The 16,618-nt window shown below is 40.0% G+C and overlaps 3 protein-coding genes across 3 annotated transcripts; all 3 read left to right on the top strand.

The window, feature by feature from the left end:
• Window positions 1–227: 227 nt before the first annotated feature.
• LOC117448144 (lipopolysaccharide-induced tumor necrosis factor-alpha factor homolog) lies at window positions 228–2,927 on the top strand. The gene is made up of 4 exons (XM_034085292.2): window positions 228–366; window positions 978–1,070; window positions 1,180–1,387; window positions 1,493–2,927. The coding sequence occupies exons 1-4, from the start codon at window positions 228–230 to the stop codon at window positions 1,596–1,598; spliced, it is 546 nt and encodes a 181-aa protein (XP_033941183.1). The 3' UTR covers window positions 1,599–2,927.
• A 1,318-nt stretch (window positions 2,928–4,245) lies between these two features.
• Window positions 4,246–9,210, top strand: LOC117448028 (protein disulfide-isomerase). The gene is given in 13 exon segments (XM_034085092.2): window positions 4,246–4,457; window positions 4,898–4,924; window positions 4,927–5,076; window positions 5,079–5,099; window positions 5,365–5,489; window positions 5,588–5,725; window positions 6,096–6,203; window positions 6,876–7,001; window positions 7,099–7,296; window positions 7,377–7,497; window positions 8,204–8,385; window positions 8,897–8,986; window positions 9,113–9,210. Coding segments are annotated over 13 exon segments (1,554 nt in total). The 5' UTR covers window positions 4,246–4,273; the 3' UTR covers window positions 9,197–9,210.
• Window positions 9,211–10,150: 940 nt separating this feature from the next.
• On the top strand, window positions 10,151–16,557 carry LOC117448120 (synaptogyrin-3-like). Its single transcript, XM_034085255.1, has 4 exons — window positions 10,151–10,327; window positions 11,758–11,992; window positions 12,452–12,597; window positions 14,925–16,557. Exons 1-4 carry the CDS (start codon window positions 10,223–10,225, stop codon window positions 15,150–15,152), a joined length of 714 nt encoding a protein of 237 aa, XP_033941146.1. The 5' UTR covers window positions 10,151–10,222; the 3' UTR covers window positions 15,153–16,557.
• The last annotated feature ends 61 nt before the right edge of the window (window positions 16,558–16,618 follow it).

The raw sequence follows: 16,618 nt of genomic DNA, 5'->3' as shown, positions 1-16,618 counted from the left end.
CATTGCAAATGAGATTCTATCTCAATGCTTTTATCTGGTTAAATAAAGGTTAAATAAAAAAATAAACAGAAAAATGTCATATTTTACATGATTGAAATCTGTGCGTTTAACTCCAGTAAAAAGGAAATGATGCAATATAAAGGTTTTACTGAACTAAACACCAGCAGTAAGCATTATCTGCTGTTTCTGTTTGTTGCTAGCTTCCTGTTTGACTCGATGATCTGCTGATGGAACCCCCTTCGTATGAGGAGTCCCGTCTCCACCCTCCTGCTCTGAGCACAGATGCATTCAACGTCACCCCTCCCCCCTCCTACAACGCCTCCCACTATTACCCCCCAACACCTCCTCCCACTTATGGAGAAGCAGGTAAGATTACATCTCTAATGTCTCTCGTTCCTTATTTCTGTCACACTTCATCATGTGGCACAGAGAATACATCCACACTTAATATCCATGCTAAATTAAAAAATACGACTTATTGTTTCCCTGTCTCGGTATGGCGTAAACCTGGGTATTTTTCACCCATAAACTGATATTTCTGTTAACAGTTTGCAAGATGGATGAATCTGAAACTTCTATAACAGTAGGTGATAACCGAGAGCATTAGGGGGTGGAAAGGTTTTTTTTAAGCTGACACTATCAACAATTAAAAGGGAAATACAAACCAAAGATTTTTCTTGCTTTTTCTGTTTTTGTTGTCAGAGAACCGAACAATTATGACAAATATATTTAATTGCAGCCCTATATTTACCAGCTCGCATGTTTACCAGAGTACACAAAGATTAATGACAACAACTGCTGTGTGTTTGGCTGCATTAGCATTTAAAATGAGTGTCGCAGAGACATTTGGAAGCAGCTAAAAGTTGTATTTTTACCCGACTGGTGAGTTTAGAGATGTATATGAGGGAGTCTTTGGTAAAGCTCTGTTTTGGGGGGAGCAAGCTGTTGTTTAATTATAATTCTTTATGATTTTGTAGTTACAATCCAGCCAGATCCTTTTCCTGTCCTGACGCTGCCAAATCCTAGGAGGACAAGAAACACTGGAGTCATAACCCACCCAGTTACACAAAGTATGAGAGCCACATTTTACTTTTCTTCTTGAGCGTGGAGATATAATATTTAATATTACGGTTCTCCCTGACGTCCTCCCCTGTCCTCCCTTTATTCTCTGAATGCCAGTTGGTGTAACACAGTCTGTCGGCGGGAGACGTTCTCAGCCCGTCGTCGTGACGACCCAGCCACTTCCTGTTCCCATCTCAGTGACACATCTGGGAGACGTGCCTGGTGTGGCGCGCTGCCCTCACTGCCACCACGTCGTCACCACTAAAGTCTCCTACCTGCCTGGGAAGACCGCATGGTGCATGTGTTTCCTTTTCACCATGATGGGGTGAGACACAAACGCACACTTTCATGAGTATTCAGCTCCAAAATGCTAAACCAGCTTTAACACGTGACTGTGTGTTGTGTCCCTGCATGTTTGTTTGTGTTTCAGGTTAATCTGTGGCTGCTGTCTGATTCCGTTAACTATAAAAAGCCTACAAGATGCACATCATTCCTGCCCACAGTGTGGAAACGAGCTGCACACGTACACAAGATGACACTGTCAGGATTAGTAAGGCATCTCTGTTAATACCACTCATAGAATATTTATCCCACAACACGGATAAATAATATTCATCTAGGAATGAAAACACCTCCCGACCTACGCAGGGGAGAAATTTGGGATTTGGGAGCAGAATAGACTCTTACGTCCCTGCCTTATCATCACATATGTGAGGTTTAAAAGGTATATACATAACTAAATGAAGATAGGGATGGACTGACGAGTGGCTTTGCTGTTTGAGAAGTTTCTATAGACTTTTCATTAAAAATGTTTGGATATTTTTGTGTCACAAGAGGCATCACCCGATATTGTAAATGGGATTATTTATTGAAGTGTTGACATGGAACCTTTTACTATGAAAACATCACCTAGAGAAATTATCCTGGTGAGATTTTTTGGCAAGTAAAATCTATCGAAATACAAAGTTTTTTCTCCTGGCAAACTTTTGATGCAGGAAGAAATGGAACAAAGAAAGATCATCCCGGCAAAGCCTTTCCGCTTACGTTATAAACACAAGGGAGAAATGATTTTAGCCCAAACTTTAAAACGAATCACCAGATTTGTTTCCCTCTCTTGCCTCTCAGGGCTCCCATAATCAGTACTTTGTACCAAAATGTTTAATTTTCAGTTTCTAATATTGTCCTACTTTGAGATATATATTTTTTTTTTTGAGGGCACAGCACACAAGAATGTATTGTACGTAAAAAGTAGACAAGAACCCTTGTAACAATGTATTTATGTTTTTAATTTGACCATTTTAACACGTGTTTCGAAGTTTACAACATACCTGAGTGCAGACAAAAGACTTAATAAAGATATTAAAGATATTAATGATGACAAAGAGGACGTGAGGTCATCATCAACCATTTTTATATTTTATTTTAACATGTTTGATAAATGTATTTCCTTCATTTAAATACTAAAAGAACTACATATTTGTTATGAGTTTGTTAAATGTAAATATAGCTTAAATTAATGTTTACTTTAGAGATGAAGGAGATGGCTTGTCCTGACTTGAACGCCATGATTTGTTTTTTAAAGCAAACAAAGCATATTAGAAAACACAAATGTACTTAAAATGCTACAATATTGTTCTGCTTAATTGTTCTTCTAAAGGTCATGCACATCTCAGATAAACCCACACAGATGATTGCCTTCAACATTTAAGGCAGTAAAAACACAAAAGTATAAAAGCTTTATTCTTCTTATTCGGACAGGGAATGAGTGAACACACTGTGGTGGGTGCGCAGGGCCTTTAATCTTTTGTCAAACATTAACACAGGACTGCAACTGCTGCAACTCAAGTAATGACAGAACTTTTAATACACAAGACAATATCAAGAATACTTTTTTGGATACTCTAAAAAAAAATGTTTACAACCATTACAAGTTTACTCATAAAGACAGGTTCCTAATTTGTATTATTAGAGCTGAGAAACACAAAAGCTTTTCAGTGGTGTAACTTACCTTTCGAACAGAGCCTAGCTACAGTAGCTGTTTTCTGTCCTTGAAGATTGGAAAACCATCTCGTCTTAGTTTATCAGTCAACCAATTTGTCCTTCGGTATATTTGACTGACATTTCTTAGGTTGATTCGTTTTTTGATCCTGAATGTGACTTATTTCTAAGAAACATATAAGCATATGTTCTGGTACACCAAAAGATTTACTTCTTTGTGGAGAATCTCAGTTTTTACAGATCTGTCGATTAAATTGGCCACATCGATTGTCAGAAGAGTCGTACAATTTATACTTTTCATTTTTTGTGCACTATGTTCTCTGAGCTATGTCTTTACCAGACAAAAACTAATGAGAGTTAGCTGTCAATTTCCCCATGAAATCCTCTGCAAGAAAGGATTCATGGAGTCATTTGTGGTACTGTGAACTATGAATCATATCGACTTGATGTGAATACCAGGTGCAGAAAACAAGTTGTAGATTGTGGTTGCAGGATATGTGCGCTGCCTCTGCTGTTGAATCTATGCACTCTAATGCAGGACTGATCAACACACCTGCTTTACCTCTTGTAATGATGTGTCATGCGCAGTAACCCTGACAACTTTTTTTTGAATATAAATATATTATTACGTCCTATCATGTTGATAAGGAAATAAAAAATGGTCTCAGTTACTACTCCAAAGCTGTTAAGTTGTTATTATTGTATCATTTGTGGTGATTTTCGCATGAGTGTGTGTTGTGTGTGTGTGTGTGTGTGTGTGTGTGTGTGTGTGTGTGTGTGTGTGTGTGTGTGTGTGTGTGTGTGTGTGTGTGTGTGTGGTGTGTGTGTGTGGTGTGGTGTGTGTGTGTGTGGTGTGTGTGTGTGTGTGTGTGTGTGTGTGTGTGTGTGTGGTGTGTGGTGTGTGTATGGTGAGTGTGTGCGCTTCCATTCTGACCTTGCCGAGGCTAACAGAGTTAGGCAAAGGGCATCTAGATATTAGTGATACACTTGATATGAAAAGCAGCCAATAGCAGGGATACAGCAGGGCTCAGATAGGGAAGTTAATCAGCTACAGACTGTGGTGGTGGGTCTAGTCGGCAGATAACAATAGCATTCAACATCTACCAGCTCAGCACTGACACACACACACACACACAATTTATTCCACCACTCCCTTCTTACCTTCCCTGTAAAGATTGTCTCCAGTGTCCAGTGTGTCAGTAGGTGAAGCGCCATGAGGAAACTGTTGCTGCTGCTCGGGCTGACGGCCTTCTGTCTCTGTGCGTTTGTCGCCGCTGACGAACAACCCAACCGAGAGGCAGACAAATCATCCCTGAAGGAGGATGGCGTTCTACAGCTGAACAAAGGGAATTTCAACAGGGCACTGAGGAAATATAAGCAGCTGCTGGTGCACTTCTGTAAGTCCCACACAAAGACTCACGCAGCTTGATCTTGACCTATATGTTTATAAAGGCTGTTAGCATTAAAATGACACCCACTAAATGTTTTGTAACTGTCTTCGGGCAACACTCAAGGTCAAACCTGCAGTATATCATGGCATTTTACTCTTACTGTGTCAGCAGTGGAATGAGTACCCAGATATTTCATTATAAGTATCTTTATCTCAGTGAAAAAATCCTCCATTCAAAAATATTAAAGTATTGTATCAAAATACTCGAAGTACCAGCATTTAAATAAGTAATTTTGCAGAATAGCCTATTACAGATTCAACTTAATGTTATATCATTAAATTATCGATGCATTTATGTCTTATTCTTGGTTTTAGTTTTATGAACAAGTCCAAAGTGCAATATTTGCCATCAATCTTTCTTCTGTGTCTCTGTTCCTGTGTGTGTAGACGCTCCTCTGTCTGGAGAAGGCCATCGTACTCAGCAGCGTTTGAAGGTGCTGCTGCAGAGCTGAAGGGGTCAGAGGTCAAACTGGCTGTAGTGGATGTGGCAAAAGAGAAAGAGCTGGCCAAAAGAACTGAACGTGACGGGCTTCGCCACAATCCTGCTTTATACATTTCTGGAGATAACTCAACCCTGTACCCTGTCCTGGTACGTCCAAATAAAGTCCTTAATACTGATGTAGATACATTGATATTAGCTAAGCCTATATAAAATAAGCAAGGGTTAATTAGGAACTAACAGGGTTGTGATTGCAGTGATGTCTTCTTATGATAATGTGACTGTACAGTACCACTTTTATTCTATGTTTTTTCATCTGCAGTCATTAGCTCTTTCTTTGTTGTTTGGCCATAGTACCGGGCTCTAGCATTGTTATTTCATATTAACCTTAAAATGATTTGTGATTGTGATGAAGTTCCTCAGAGCTCGGCCTCTATCTTGACCTGGCTGAAGAGGCGCTCTGGGTCTGCTGATGACCTCATCGCTGATCTTAGCCAATCCGAGGCCTCAGAGGAGCTGACGGTGGTTGGATTCTTCAAGGTAAAAAACATCGCTTTGATTTACCAGCTTCCCATTTGAGTCATGACTGTTATCCAACTGTCTGACTAACAAAGTGTGTGTTTTGAATGTGTGTGTAGGAGCTGAACAGCGAGTACGTCCAGATGTTTTACGCTGCAGCGACCGACCTTCCTGACATTAACTTTGCTGTGACACAGAACAATGACGTTATCAGCAAATATGGTTTCACACATGATGTTGTACTGCTGTTCAAAAAGGTACTTTAAACACAACCTAGACACTAACCCCTGAAATACAGCTGCATACTGTAGGTCTGCGTCTCTCTGTTTTATTTGTGGATGCAAAAGATGGGATTTAAATATATATCATATCAAGCTGAACACATTCATTTCATTGCACTCTTACCCAGTGTGTGTGTCTCTTACCCAGTGTGTGTGTGTGTGTGTGTGTGTGTGTGTGTGTGTGTGTGTGTGTGTGTGTGTGTGTGTGTGTGTGTGTGTGTGTGGTGTGTGTGTGTGTGTGTGTGTGTGTGTGTGTGTGTGTGTGTGTGTGTGTGGTGTGTGTGTGTGTGTGTGTGTGTGTGTGTGTGTGTGTGTGTGTGTGTGTGTGTGTGTGTGTCTGCTGCAGTCTAAGCTCATCCAGGCTTACAAAATGATGCCTGAGACATCTAAGGAGATGCTGATCATTTTTATCACCGTCTACCAGATGGAGCCTGCCACTGAGTACACCGGACAGGTAGAGTATTAGACGCATGGCATCATTTTCACACAAACTGCTCTACTCCCAGGTCTGGAAATGTTCTCTAGGCTTTTTATTTTTTATTTAAACTCTCTGTTGTGTGTTACTGCATTATATGTATTCATTGACGGTCCTATGTTATTTGTTAAAATGTTAGTCTGCAGGTTCAACTATCTATTTAGGTTGACAATCTGAAGTTCATTTATGTCGTTTTTCCAGTACATAGGGCCAGACCTTTCACTTTATTTTGTGGATGTTGTTGTTTGAACTGCATCCTAACAATACAACCCATCCGTGAGATTTGGAACAGTACAATAGGATGAAAAGTATATTTAAAAAAAGAATAATGGGTAATTCCAAAATAACAAAGACTGTCATTTTTTAAATCGAAATTTTGATTTATTTTAATAATTTGATATTTTTGCACATTGTATTCCACTTAAAAATCAACAAACAAACTAGACATTTTTGGTGTTGGTAACCAAGTAGTGTTGTGTGGCCTATATAAGAAGTGTAATGTAACTTGATAGGAATAACCCTAAAAAACAAGACACAAATTAAAATGAAAAGGAGACATTTTGTGGGGTTGTATTCATTCATTTGTTATGAAAAACCACATAACCATATATTGTTAATGCTGATGTATTTATGCTATTCTCTTTCTTGCAGACATCCACTCAGATACTATCCTCACCTGTGTTAAACCATGCCCTCCTGTTCGTCAACACGAGCTCTGCTGACTTTAAAGAGATCCACTCTGCTTTTAACAGCGCTGCAGAAGCGTTCAGGTTAAAGGTAGAAACCAAACACATTATTAACATGAGAAGATGGAAGTACATGAGAAGCACATGAGAAGATGGAGTACTTCACCTCTGCGTGTGTTTTTATTCAGATGTTGTTTGTGTGGGTGAACGTGGATGAGCCTCGTAACGGCAGGCTGATGGAGTACTTCCGTGTTCGGGAGTTTGAGGCTCCTCTCATACGGATGGTCAACCTTACAGACCATGTGACCTATCACCTGCCTTCTGACACTCTGGATGTACAGACCATAAAAACGTTCTGCCAGTCCTACCTAGACGGCAAGGCTAAGGTAACTTTCAACCTGTGTGATACATGGACACTGAAGGAAACAGTGTTGTGATTTAAATGTGTTTGTGTTGATGTAAACAGCCTAAGATGCAGAGTGAGCCGATACCTGAAGGATGGGACACACAGCCGGTGAAGGAGCTGGTGGGAATGACTCTGGAGAAAGTGGGCTTTAACCCTGACAACACTGTGTTCGTCATGTTCTGTACGTAAGAAAACCTTCTTAGTTTAAAAACTATCCAGTAAACTTGGACTTTTAGATATGTACATGTAAAAAGACACTTAGATACTTAATACTAAGCTTAATGAGGTTCAAAAGTGGAACATTTAGCTTACATGTAAGTACGTTTAACATCAGCTGGAGTATTCAACATTTTATTTTTATCAAGTTACAATCAGCTCTATGAGGGTTTCAGTGTCTTTCAGCTTATTTTTGATTCGTAGAGTTCGATTTACTTTTATTAACACTTTTTCTACCTTGTAGTTGTTAACAGTTCATATAAATGTGTTGTCAGGTCAGCAAATAACTCGCAATGGAGCATTTAGCTGTTAACTCAAGAGATGGGAGAGACCAAAAATAGAGCCAAAAGAAGGGCGAACACTTGACTTACATTCAGAGGGTGGCCAGAATCACGACTCCTAATGAAGGGTTAGGTTTTTTTATATCTGCAGAAAGGGTACTGTGCATATTAAACTGCTTTCTATCACATTTGCCAGAATAACTTTTAGGTAATGTAGGTTTAAAAATAATCACTTGACCCCTTGAAGTAATTTGATCTTGGAATCATCAAATCCATGCCTACGGGGGCACACTGCTTTTTATCATCTGCTGTTTTTTGTTGTTTTCTTTAAGCTGATCTAACTTGACACTTCCTAGAAATGTCTTTATAATAATGAAATGTGTGTTTCAGATCTTCCCTACAGTCCTGAGTCCCACGCTCTGTTTCCACTGTGGGAGGAGTTGGCCGAGGCCTTGAAGGAGCGAGAGGACGTGGTCGTCGCTCGCATCGATGCCTCAGCCAATGACATCCACATGTCAATGCAGGGCGCCTACCCATCCCTCTGCCTGTTCCCTGCTCTACATGCTGAACGGGTGAGTCAATTATATATGTTTGTGTAATTTCTTATGAATCGTATATTTTATTGGATCAAACAGCAGCAGTTCACATTGTCATTTTTAGTTATATCAAGCCTGGATTATCTCTTTGTAATTGATTTTTTCTAGCAGCCACACTCCCTTTTCCAAATAAATATGTGCTTGTATATTTGTGGATGTTGAATGTTGTCGCCCAAAAATAAGTGTGTCCCAATTCAAAAATATTTCTGTGCCAAATATAATCATCAACTCTGTTTCGATATATAAATTGGAGGATTTGACAGTACACATGTGTGACCTTGTTTTCACAAAAGACGAACATCCTGTTTAGTGTGTAAATGAGGAGGGATATGTAGTATATTGTAATATTTCACTTTGTGTCCTCTGCATAAAAAGGCACTTAAATTAAAATGACTTATGAACGATATGGGATTGTATGTGTTATCTCTGCTCTGTGGGGAACACATGACATACACATGTTCAGTGCGATGTCTGTTTTTACTGTCAGGTGGTGGTTTACAACGGTACGAGGAAGGTAAAGGGCCTGCTGAAGTTTTTAGATAAAGAGATGAAGAAAGCCAAAAAAGACAGAGTGAAGGTAAAATATCACCCCAAAAACACCAGCAACATTACTGCAGTTGTTTGTGCGGCAGGGAGTTTAAGAAGCTGCCTTTTTTCTTTTTAATCCAAATTAAAAATAAACTTATTTTCTTTGTCTTTTCAGGAGGATGAGGACAGGAGGAAGTACATTGAGGCCGCAAAAGCTGAAGAGGCAAAACAAGCCAACCAAACCAAAGACGAGCTTTAATACAGAAACAAAGAGAGTAGTGTGTGTGTGTGTGTGTGTGTGTGTGTGGTGTTGTGTGTGTGTGGTGTGTGTGTGTGTGTGTGTGTGTGTGTGTGTGTGTGTGTGTGTGTGTGTGTGGTGTGTGTGTGTGTGTGTGTGTGTGTGTGTGTGTGTGTGTGTGTGTGGTGTGTGTGTGTGTGTGTGTGTGTGTGTGTGTGTGTGTGTGATTGTCTGATACCTTTTAGTCAGTATCTCTGAACACAAATCAGTTGTATGTACCAAGCTGTCATTGAAGATACAATATAATAAAAATAAATGCTTCAGTTCATAGTTCTGATGTTTAAGATTTGATTGGATTCAAGAAAATATAAAAAAATATGAACATCATACATTATATACACACAAAACGTTGACATTAATGGTATTCTTTCACTGTACAACATTAAGCCTATAGTATAGATGCTCTGCACCTGACGTCACTGTAAAGGCCCTGGGGTTATGCCCACTGACATACAGCCATGCTGCTTCACCATTGGACATATCTCTTCATAAAGCAAAAAGTCAATCAATTTGAATGACAAGTTTTGCGTAAAATCTTCAAATTGCACGAGATTATTCTGTTAAACAAATGAAGAAGATAACATTATGAAGATATGGTTCCACTGAGAATGAATCAATGTTAATTAATAGTCTATCGAACTCGCCCTTCTGTAATTATAACATTAAACAGGTTTGTGGAACTTTGGTTTGCATTATGAATTTGCAAGCATGTAATAGGCTATCCACTTGTAGGGGGCGTCTTCCTTTCAAAACAGTATTTTTAAAAAAACATAAACTAAAAAAAAACAATAAATGAAACAAGGTTGAACACAAAGCAATGGTCAGAATTGAATAAAAACCCATAATGGTAATTGCCAGTGTGTTCTGCGGTCTGTGCTCCGGTGACGCGGTGTGACTTCACTCGGAGGCTGAGCAGCACGCTTCGCGCAGCTCGCACCGACTCCTCTGCTTCTCTCTGCGGGCGCCAGGCTGCACTAAGCCGGAGGGATGGAGTCAGCGGGCGCCTACGGAGCCGGTAAGGCCGGCAGCGTCGCCTTCGATCCGGTCGCATTCTTCACGCATCCCCGGACAGTGCTCAGACTGATGTCGTGGGTAAGTAAGCCTTCTCTGCAACGTGTGGGTTGCCATCAATGGACAGGCCTAACGTTACCTGCACCCCCCTCCCAACGCTGTCTCCCATTCACAATGTCTCCGTCTCTCGCTCTGTGCTTTGGTGTCTTTTATCAGGTTATTATTGATATACATTAGTAGGCCTATGTATTTTAAATAAAATGCTCGGTTTTGTCGTATTTCGAATCTCTGTGCCGGGTCTGTCTGATAAATAAAAAAATGATTTCAGTGATGCAGCTTGTAGCTGGAGCTCCAGGAGCAGCGTCAGATTACCATATGTTTATCTGGAGCCTCTTTGTGTCTAGATGTGAACGCTTTGGATTTGAATGCCCTCTAACCAGAATGTAACACCTCTCTGTGTCTCTCGCTGCTGTCTGTGATACTGTGCAGATGTGAGTCACCACACAGCGTTTAATGTGCACTGAAGGAACAAATAGGTTTTAAAGGAGACAAAGCAAGAAAACAGAAGCACACAATAAACCATCTTTGTCTCAATTCTGTTCACAATGGTTTGTCATAGCCAATGTGTCCTTAGCAAACTAAATCAAGTTGAGTGGAAGCATTCAGATAAGAAAAAACAAACATATTACAGATCCAATCAGTGCAATTAATTGTGTGACAATAAGACATTGAAATTAATGTATGTATGGGAAATAGTGAAAAATTACCCAAAATGTCCTGGATCCAAAGGTGATGATCAACAAATAGCTTATAATGTCAAACCAAACCCCCAAAATAGTAATGTTATCATCACATACTGTAAGACAACGGCAAGCAGTGTGATGGAAATGTTTTGCTTGAAAAATTAATTGATCTTTTATTGAAATATGTAGAAGTAAAATGTCAATATGACATTAGGATGATCCACAAATCACAACTACTGTAAGATTTTTCTCTATTTTCTATGCAAAATACTGTTTCTAATAACTACTGATATTATGCTCTGTGGATTATCCACAGTAACTAAACTTTGTTTTTTGACAGGTATCTTAACATTTCTGTAAATAAAGCAGAAAATGTGTGTTAGCCTTTATATAATTGAATGTGGCAAAATGTTTTGTAACTTAGGTGAAATTACCCTTTAACAAATTCTGGGTAATCTCTACTTCACCAAACTGAATGAACATTTGCAGCCAGTTTACAATGAATCCAAAATCAGTAAAACATTGCCAATTACTGGGGGAATACATTTTTTAAATAACATTTGGGTGAACTTCCCCTTTAAATCTATCTGTTAGAGAGAAAAACTGCATTTTTGACTCACTCACAAACACTTGAACAGGACCAGTGTTTGTCTATGGTGTGTGAGATGTGTGGCGTGTATGAGGAATGAAAGTCATTCATAGAGCAGTGTGAGTTCATTCTCTTCCTCCTGTTACAATAATAAAGACCCTCACGTGTCTCCCCTGCAGGTCTTCTCCATGGTGGTGTTCAGCTGCATCGTGAACGAGGGCTACATCAACATCGGTAGCGAGCGTTTGCTCTGCGTCTTCAACAACAACGCTGACGCCTGTAACTTTGGTGTTACCATAGGCGTGCTCTGTTTCCTCGGCAGCATCTTTTTCCTGATCCTGGACGTTTACTTCCCCTCCATCAGCAGCGTCAAGGACAGAAGGCGGGCTGTCCTGCTGGACCTCGTCTTCTCTGGTAAATATACGCACACAAATACAGCGGGGGGAAAGTTACTAAGTACATGTACTGAAGTGTTTTACTTAAGTGCAAGTTTAAGATTCTTGTACTTCAGTATTTTCCTTTATTTTACCACTGTATACTTAGTTTGGGTCCCTTGGAATGGTTTGACACCTTTTTTAACTTGTTTAATCATTGTTATGTAAATGAACAAAAAAAGATAAATGTGTTAGAAGTACATTAGACATGTGTGAAACATTTGCAAATGTTAAGCTTTTTATATTTGTTAGATTGTTTCAAATTATATGAAGCCTTTCAAAGAATCAAGAATTATGTCATGCTAAAATAAATACTTTTCTTCATGTTATTGTATCAATATGTGTAGTCCAATAATGTAGTAATGAGCAAGCCTACATGAATAGTACCCTACTTTAAATGTTGGTACTTATGGTAGTACCCCCGTGTTTACACCTTCAGGTCTTGCCAGCTTCCTGTGGTTTGTTGGCTTCTGTTTTCTGGCCAATCAGTGGCAGGCTACCTCTCCAGACGAGCTGCCATTGGCCCAAGGCTCCGACGCCGCCAGAGCCACCATCGCTTTCTGCTTCTTCTCCATCCTGACCTGGGTCTGTATGCTTATACCTGTGTGTGTTAAACCTTTCATCTCTCTTTTCATACATGTGTGAATGTAATGTATGTACATCATCATCATCATGTTTGTGTGTATCTGTGTGTATTTCAGGGTTATCAGTGTCTGCTGGCAATGAACACATTTAAGAGCATTTCCTTCATGGAGGACAAGCAGAGGCTCCTACCAAAGAGCCCTACCACCACTCTCTAGCCTAACACACACACACACCCACCCACCCACCCACCCACACACACACACACACACACACACACACACACACACACACACACACCACACACACACACACACACACACACACACACACACACATACCATGTATACATCACTTCAGGGGACATTACATTGACTTACATGCATTTCCTGGAGACTTATCCTAACCTTAACCATAACCAACACATACCTAACCCTAACCCTTACCCTTAACCTTACCCTAACCCTAACTCTTAACCTTACCCTAACCCTAACCCTAATCCTAAACCTAACCAAGTCTTCACCCTAAAATTAATGATTCCCCTCATGGGGACCTCCAATTTGTTCCCATAAGTGAAGCAAGTCCCCACACGTGACTGTGTAAACAGATTTAGGTCCCCACAAGTATAGTAATGCTAGGACACACACACACACACACACACACACACACACACACACACACACACACACACACATTCACAGAGACACGTTTACTTCAGTGATAGTAGTTAAGTAGTATAACTGGCAAATTCAGAGTAGGGCTTCAACAACTGAATTATGTTATTTTTCAATTCAATTCTGTGAGGAGAAGAGAAGTGAAAACAAGTAGTTACCTTGTCTTTATTATAACCAACCATGGTCATAACTGTGTGGGTCAGTGGTGCCCTAACGTTTATAGTTTTTAGAGTTTGATCCACTGACCAGCAGGATACATTTTGTGGGCAAAGTGTAAAAGCAGTGCTTCTTTCATGTCCTCCATTACGACCATAAAGCTGCCCGTGAGCAAGGCCCTTAAGCTGCTCAGTAGCCAGCAGGTCAGACTGTGACAGTTTCCAGGCGTGACAGTGTGATACTGTGGGGACAGGGTGTTCTTATAAAAGAGCTGCCCTCAGCGAGATTTGAATAGAAAGTTTAGAAATATCCCAGAGAACATTGCCGACTGATTTATTATCCATTGACAACTCAATAGAGCTTGTTAAAACAGTTTGACCACCAAACAAATAGCAGCCATTCATCTCACTGTCAGAGGATGTGGAGAGGTTGAACTGTAATTGTTTCAGGGATGTACAGTATGTCACAAAATACTATTTTTTACCCAATAGTTCTGCAGCAAATCTTTTCAATATTCTTCCGAAGAGGATGTATAGCATTTTGAGAGCTGTTTGGATGCCCTTTTGAATTTGCTTCTTGAGTCTCCTGGTTTTGCAAATGAAAACTGTTGGATTGATTGCCATTAAGTCTTATACAGAGATTCATAGTCTTTAGAGGATGAATCCTAGTGACTTTGGTAAAAACCTCTGACGTTTCATCTCTGCCATCATCAGAACATTTTTTCATGACTTTGTTTTATCACCAAAATTAATTACATTCCTGTCAGCCTCAGCTTTCTGTTTAAGTGCTAATTAACAATTGTAGACTCTAAGGTTGTGTTCAGAATCCCATACTAACATACTGCAAACTACATTTTCATTCTTTTTGTACTCTACACTGCCCCCTAAATTGATTCAATTGTGTGCCATTACCAGCAGACCTTCACATTGAAGTAAACTCAAGTCATATGTCTTCCTCTCATGACTGTATCAATCATGACTCCATGTCTGAAGTCTGAGCTACCGTTGATTGAATTACAATGAATTTATATATATTCTTTCTACAGTAAATGTATATGAGCTCTTCCAACTGTCCTCACTCACTTGCTATCATTTGTAATGATTTTATCCAACTGGTTTATAATTGTATTTGCTCCCGGTCTGTAGAGCTGCAATGCAGTCTGATTAAGTTTGTCCTGTGGATACATGTCTCATATTTGAAAATCTTGCTAATCTGGTATACATTTTCGCATTTCTCAAAAACACAAAATCTACATACATAATAATATATAATGATGTGCTTCTAATACAAATCAATGTGTAACTAACATCCTCTAATAATAGTGTGTGTGTGTGTGTGTGTGTGTGTGTGTGTGTGTGTGTGTGTGTGTGTGTGTGTGTGTGTGTGTGTGTGTGTGTGTGTGTGTGTGTGTGTGTGTGTGTGTGTGTGTGCGTGCGTGCGTGCGTGTGTTTGTGTGGGTGTGCGTGCGTGTGTTTGTGTGGGTGTGTGTCTTACTAACAGGCTGTATTGACCCTGAGCGCACTGCGGCGCTTTTTAACCGGAAGCAACAGAAACTTGTTCACATGGCAACACCTGGAGCCTCCCGCTGGCAGCGCTCGAGCCACACCGTACCCCATCGCTAACGGAGCTACCATAGTAACCACTAACCCCTATCAGGCTCCGCCATTCACTGAGACCCTGGACCCCCAGAAGCTCACACAGCAGAGACCTGTGGCCCCTACCTTCTAGAGACAGACAAACAGAGGTGTGTGTTGAGTGACACTGCGTACGACCATACACCCATGCGTACAACGCGGGCACGGACTACTTCCTGCCTCGCTGATAAATGGTTTTCCACCCTCTCATGGGATTGGCGAGATTTAGGGTCATGTGACGATGTATGAGCTATTTTCACCATGGCAACTGCTGGCTCAGCTTAGATAGTTGTAACTCTGTGTGTCGAGAATACTGTCTTCTGTTAATGCACACACACTCACACATACAGATATAGATGCACGGAAACACAGCTGTACTCACTCACCACTGGATATAAACACCTGGACACACAAATGTATACACACCTGGAGGCAGAGGCACACACACACACACACACACACACACACACACACACACACACACACACACGCACGCACACACACACACACACACACACACACACCCTGACTGCATGTTCATATGGTGAGGTGCAGAGTAACGTTAGATGTAGATCAGTGATGATGCTTCATCTGCCTTATGAAGGGATACAAAGTATTTAGTGAAGGAAGTATTGAGGACAGTGAAGCTGTGTAGCTACTGTTTACTACTCAGTCAGTCAGTCCGCCCAATCAGAAGCTGCCCTGCAGACATGTGGCACTTGATTGGCTGTTTCAAGAAAGGCAGGCAGCTTGACAAATAGACTGCTTAGATATGAGCGAGGGGCTGCAGAAATCCTTATATTTTCTTGGCAAGAAAATAAAGGCAAGACAGCTTAATGCATTCTGAATGCTATACGGTTTCAGCGTTAAATATTCATGTGATTCAATATTTTATTGTGATATGATGAAGTGGTCAAATTAATTATGTAAAAATAAAATCTATCCACCACCGCTATCAGAGCTGTGAGTCTGCCTTTGTTCCTGTAATCTTTAAATAATGTCATCTTTGCTTCTTGCAATGCGAGCAACTCATTTTACTATGCTTATGTATTGACACCCAGATCCAAGTATGTGTTTTATATATTACTCAACATCTGCTGGAGGACCATGACAGGAAAGGGTACACAAGCTATTTTTAGTAATTAACCCTAAAGAACTTTTGGATTAAGCGATTTATGATGAAAGACATTAACAGGGTAAATGCAGATATATCCTTTTTTGATTGTAAAACATCTTATTTAGTATAGCACTTTTTTAAATTTCAAGTAACAAAGTGCTTCACAAAGATAGTAAAATAAAAAATAGACAGGTCATAAAATATCAGATTTAAAAGAAAAACAATCGTTGACCATGTGACTCCAAATCAATACAGCATTGTACATGTATACTGGACAAATAAGACACACTTCTTACAATGGGGTTCTAATGCTTCTTTTTTTATGTGAATATTGTTGTTATAACTCTTTGGTTTGTTAATAAAAAATATTGATTCCTTTCAATATCTGGCATCAATGTGATAACCAATGTGGCATTGTATTTCTAGACAGGACCTTTTTACAA

This window comes from Pseudochaenichthys georgianus, chromosome 1 (genome assembly GCF_902827115.2).
Source record: "Pseudochaenichthys georgianus chromosome 1, fPseGeo1.2, whole genome shotgun sequence".
NCBI lineage: Eukaryota > Metazoa > Chordata > Actinopteri > Perciformes > Channichthyidae > Pseudochaenichthys > Pseudochaenichthys georgianus.
Note: the sequence above shows the minus strand (reverse complement) of the source record. Positions and strands in the feature narration are given on the sequence as shown.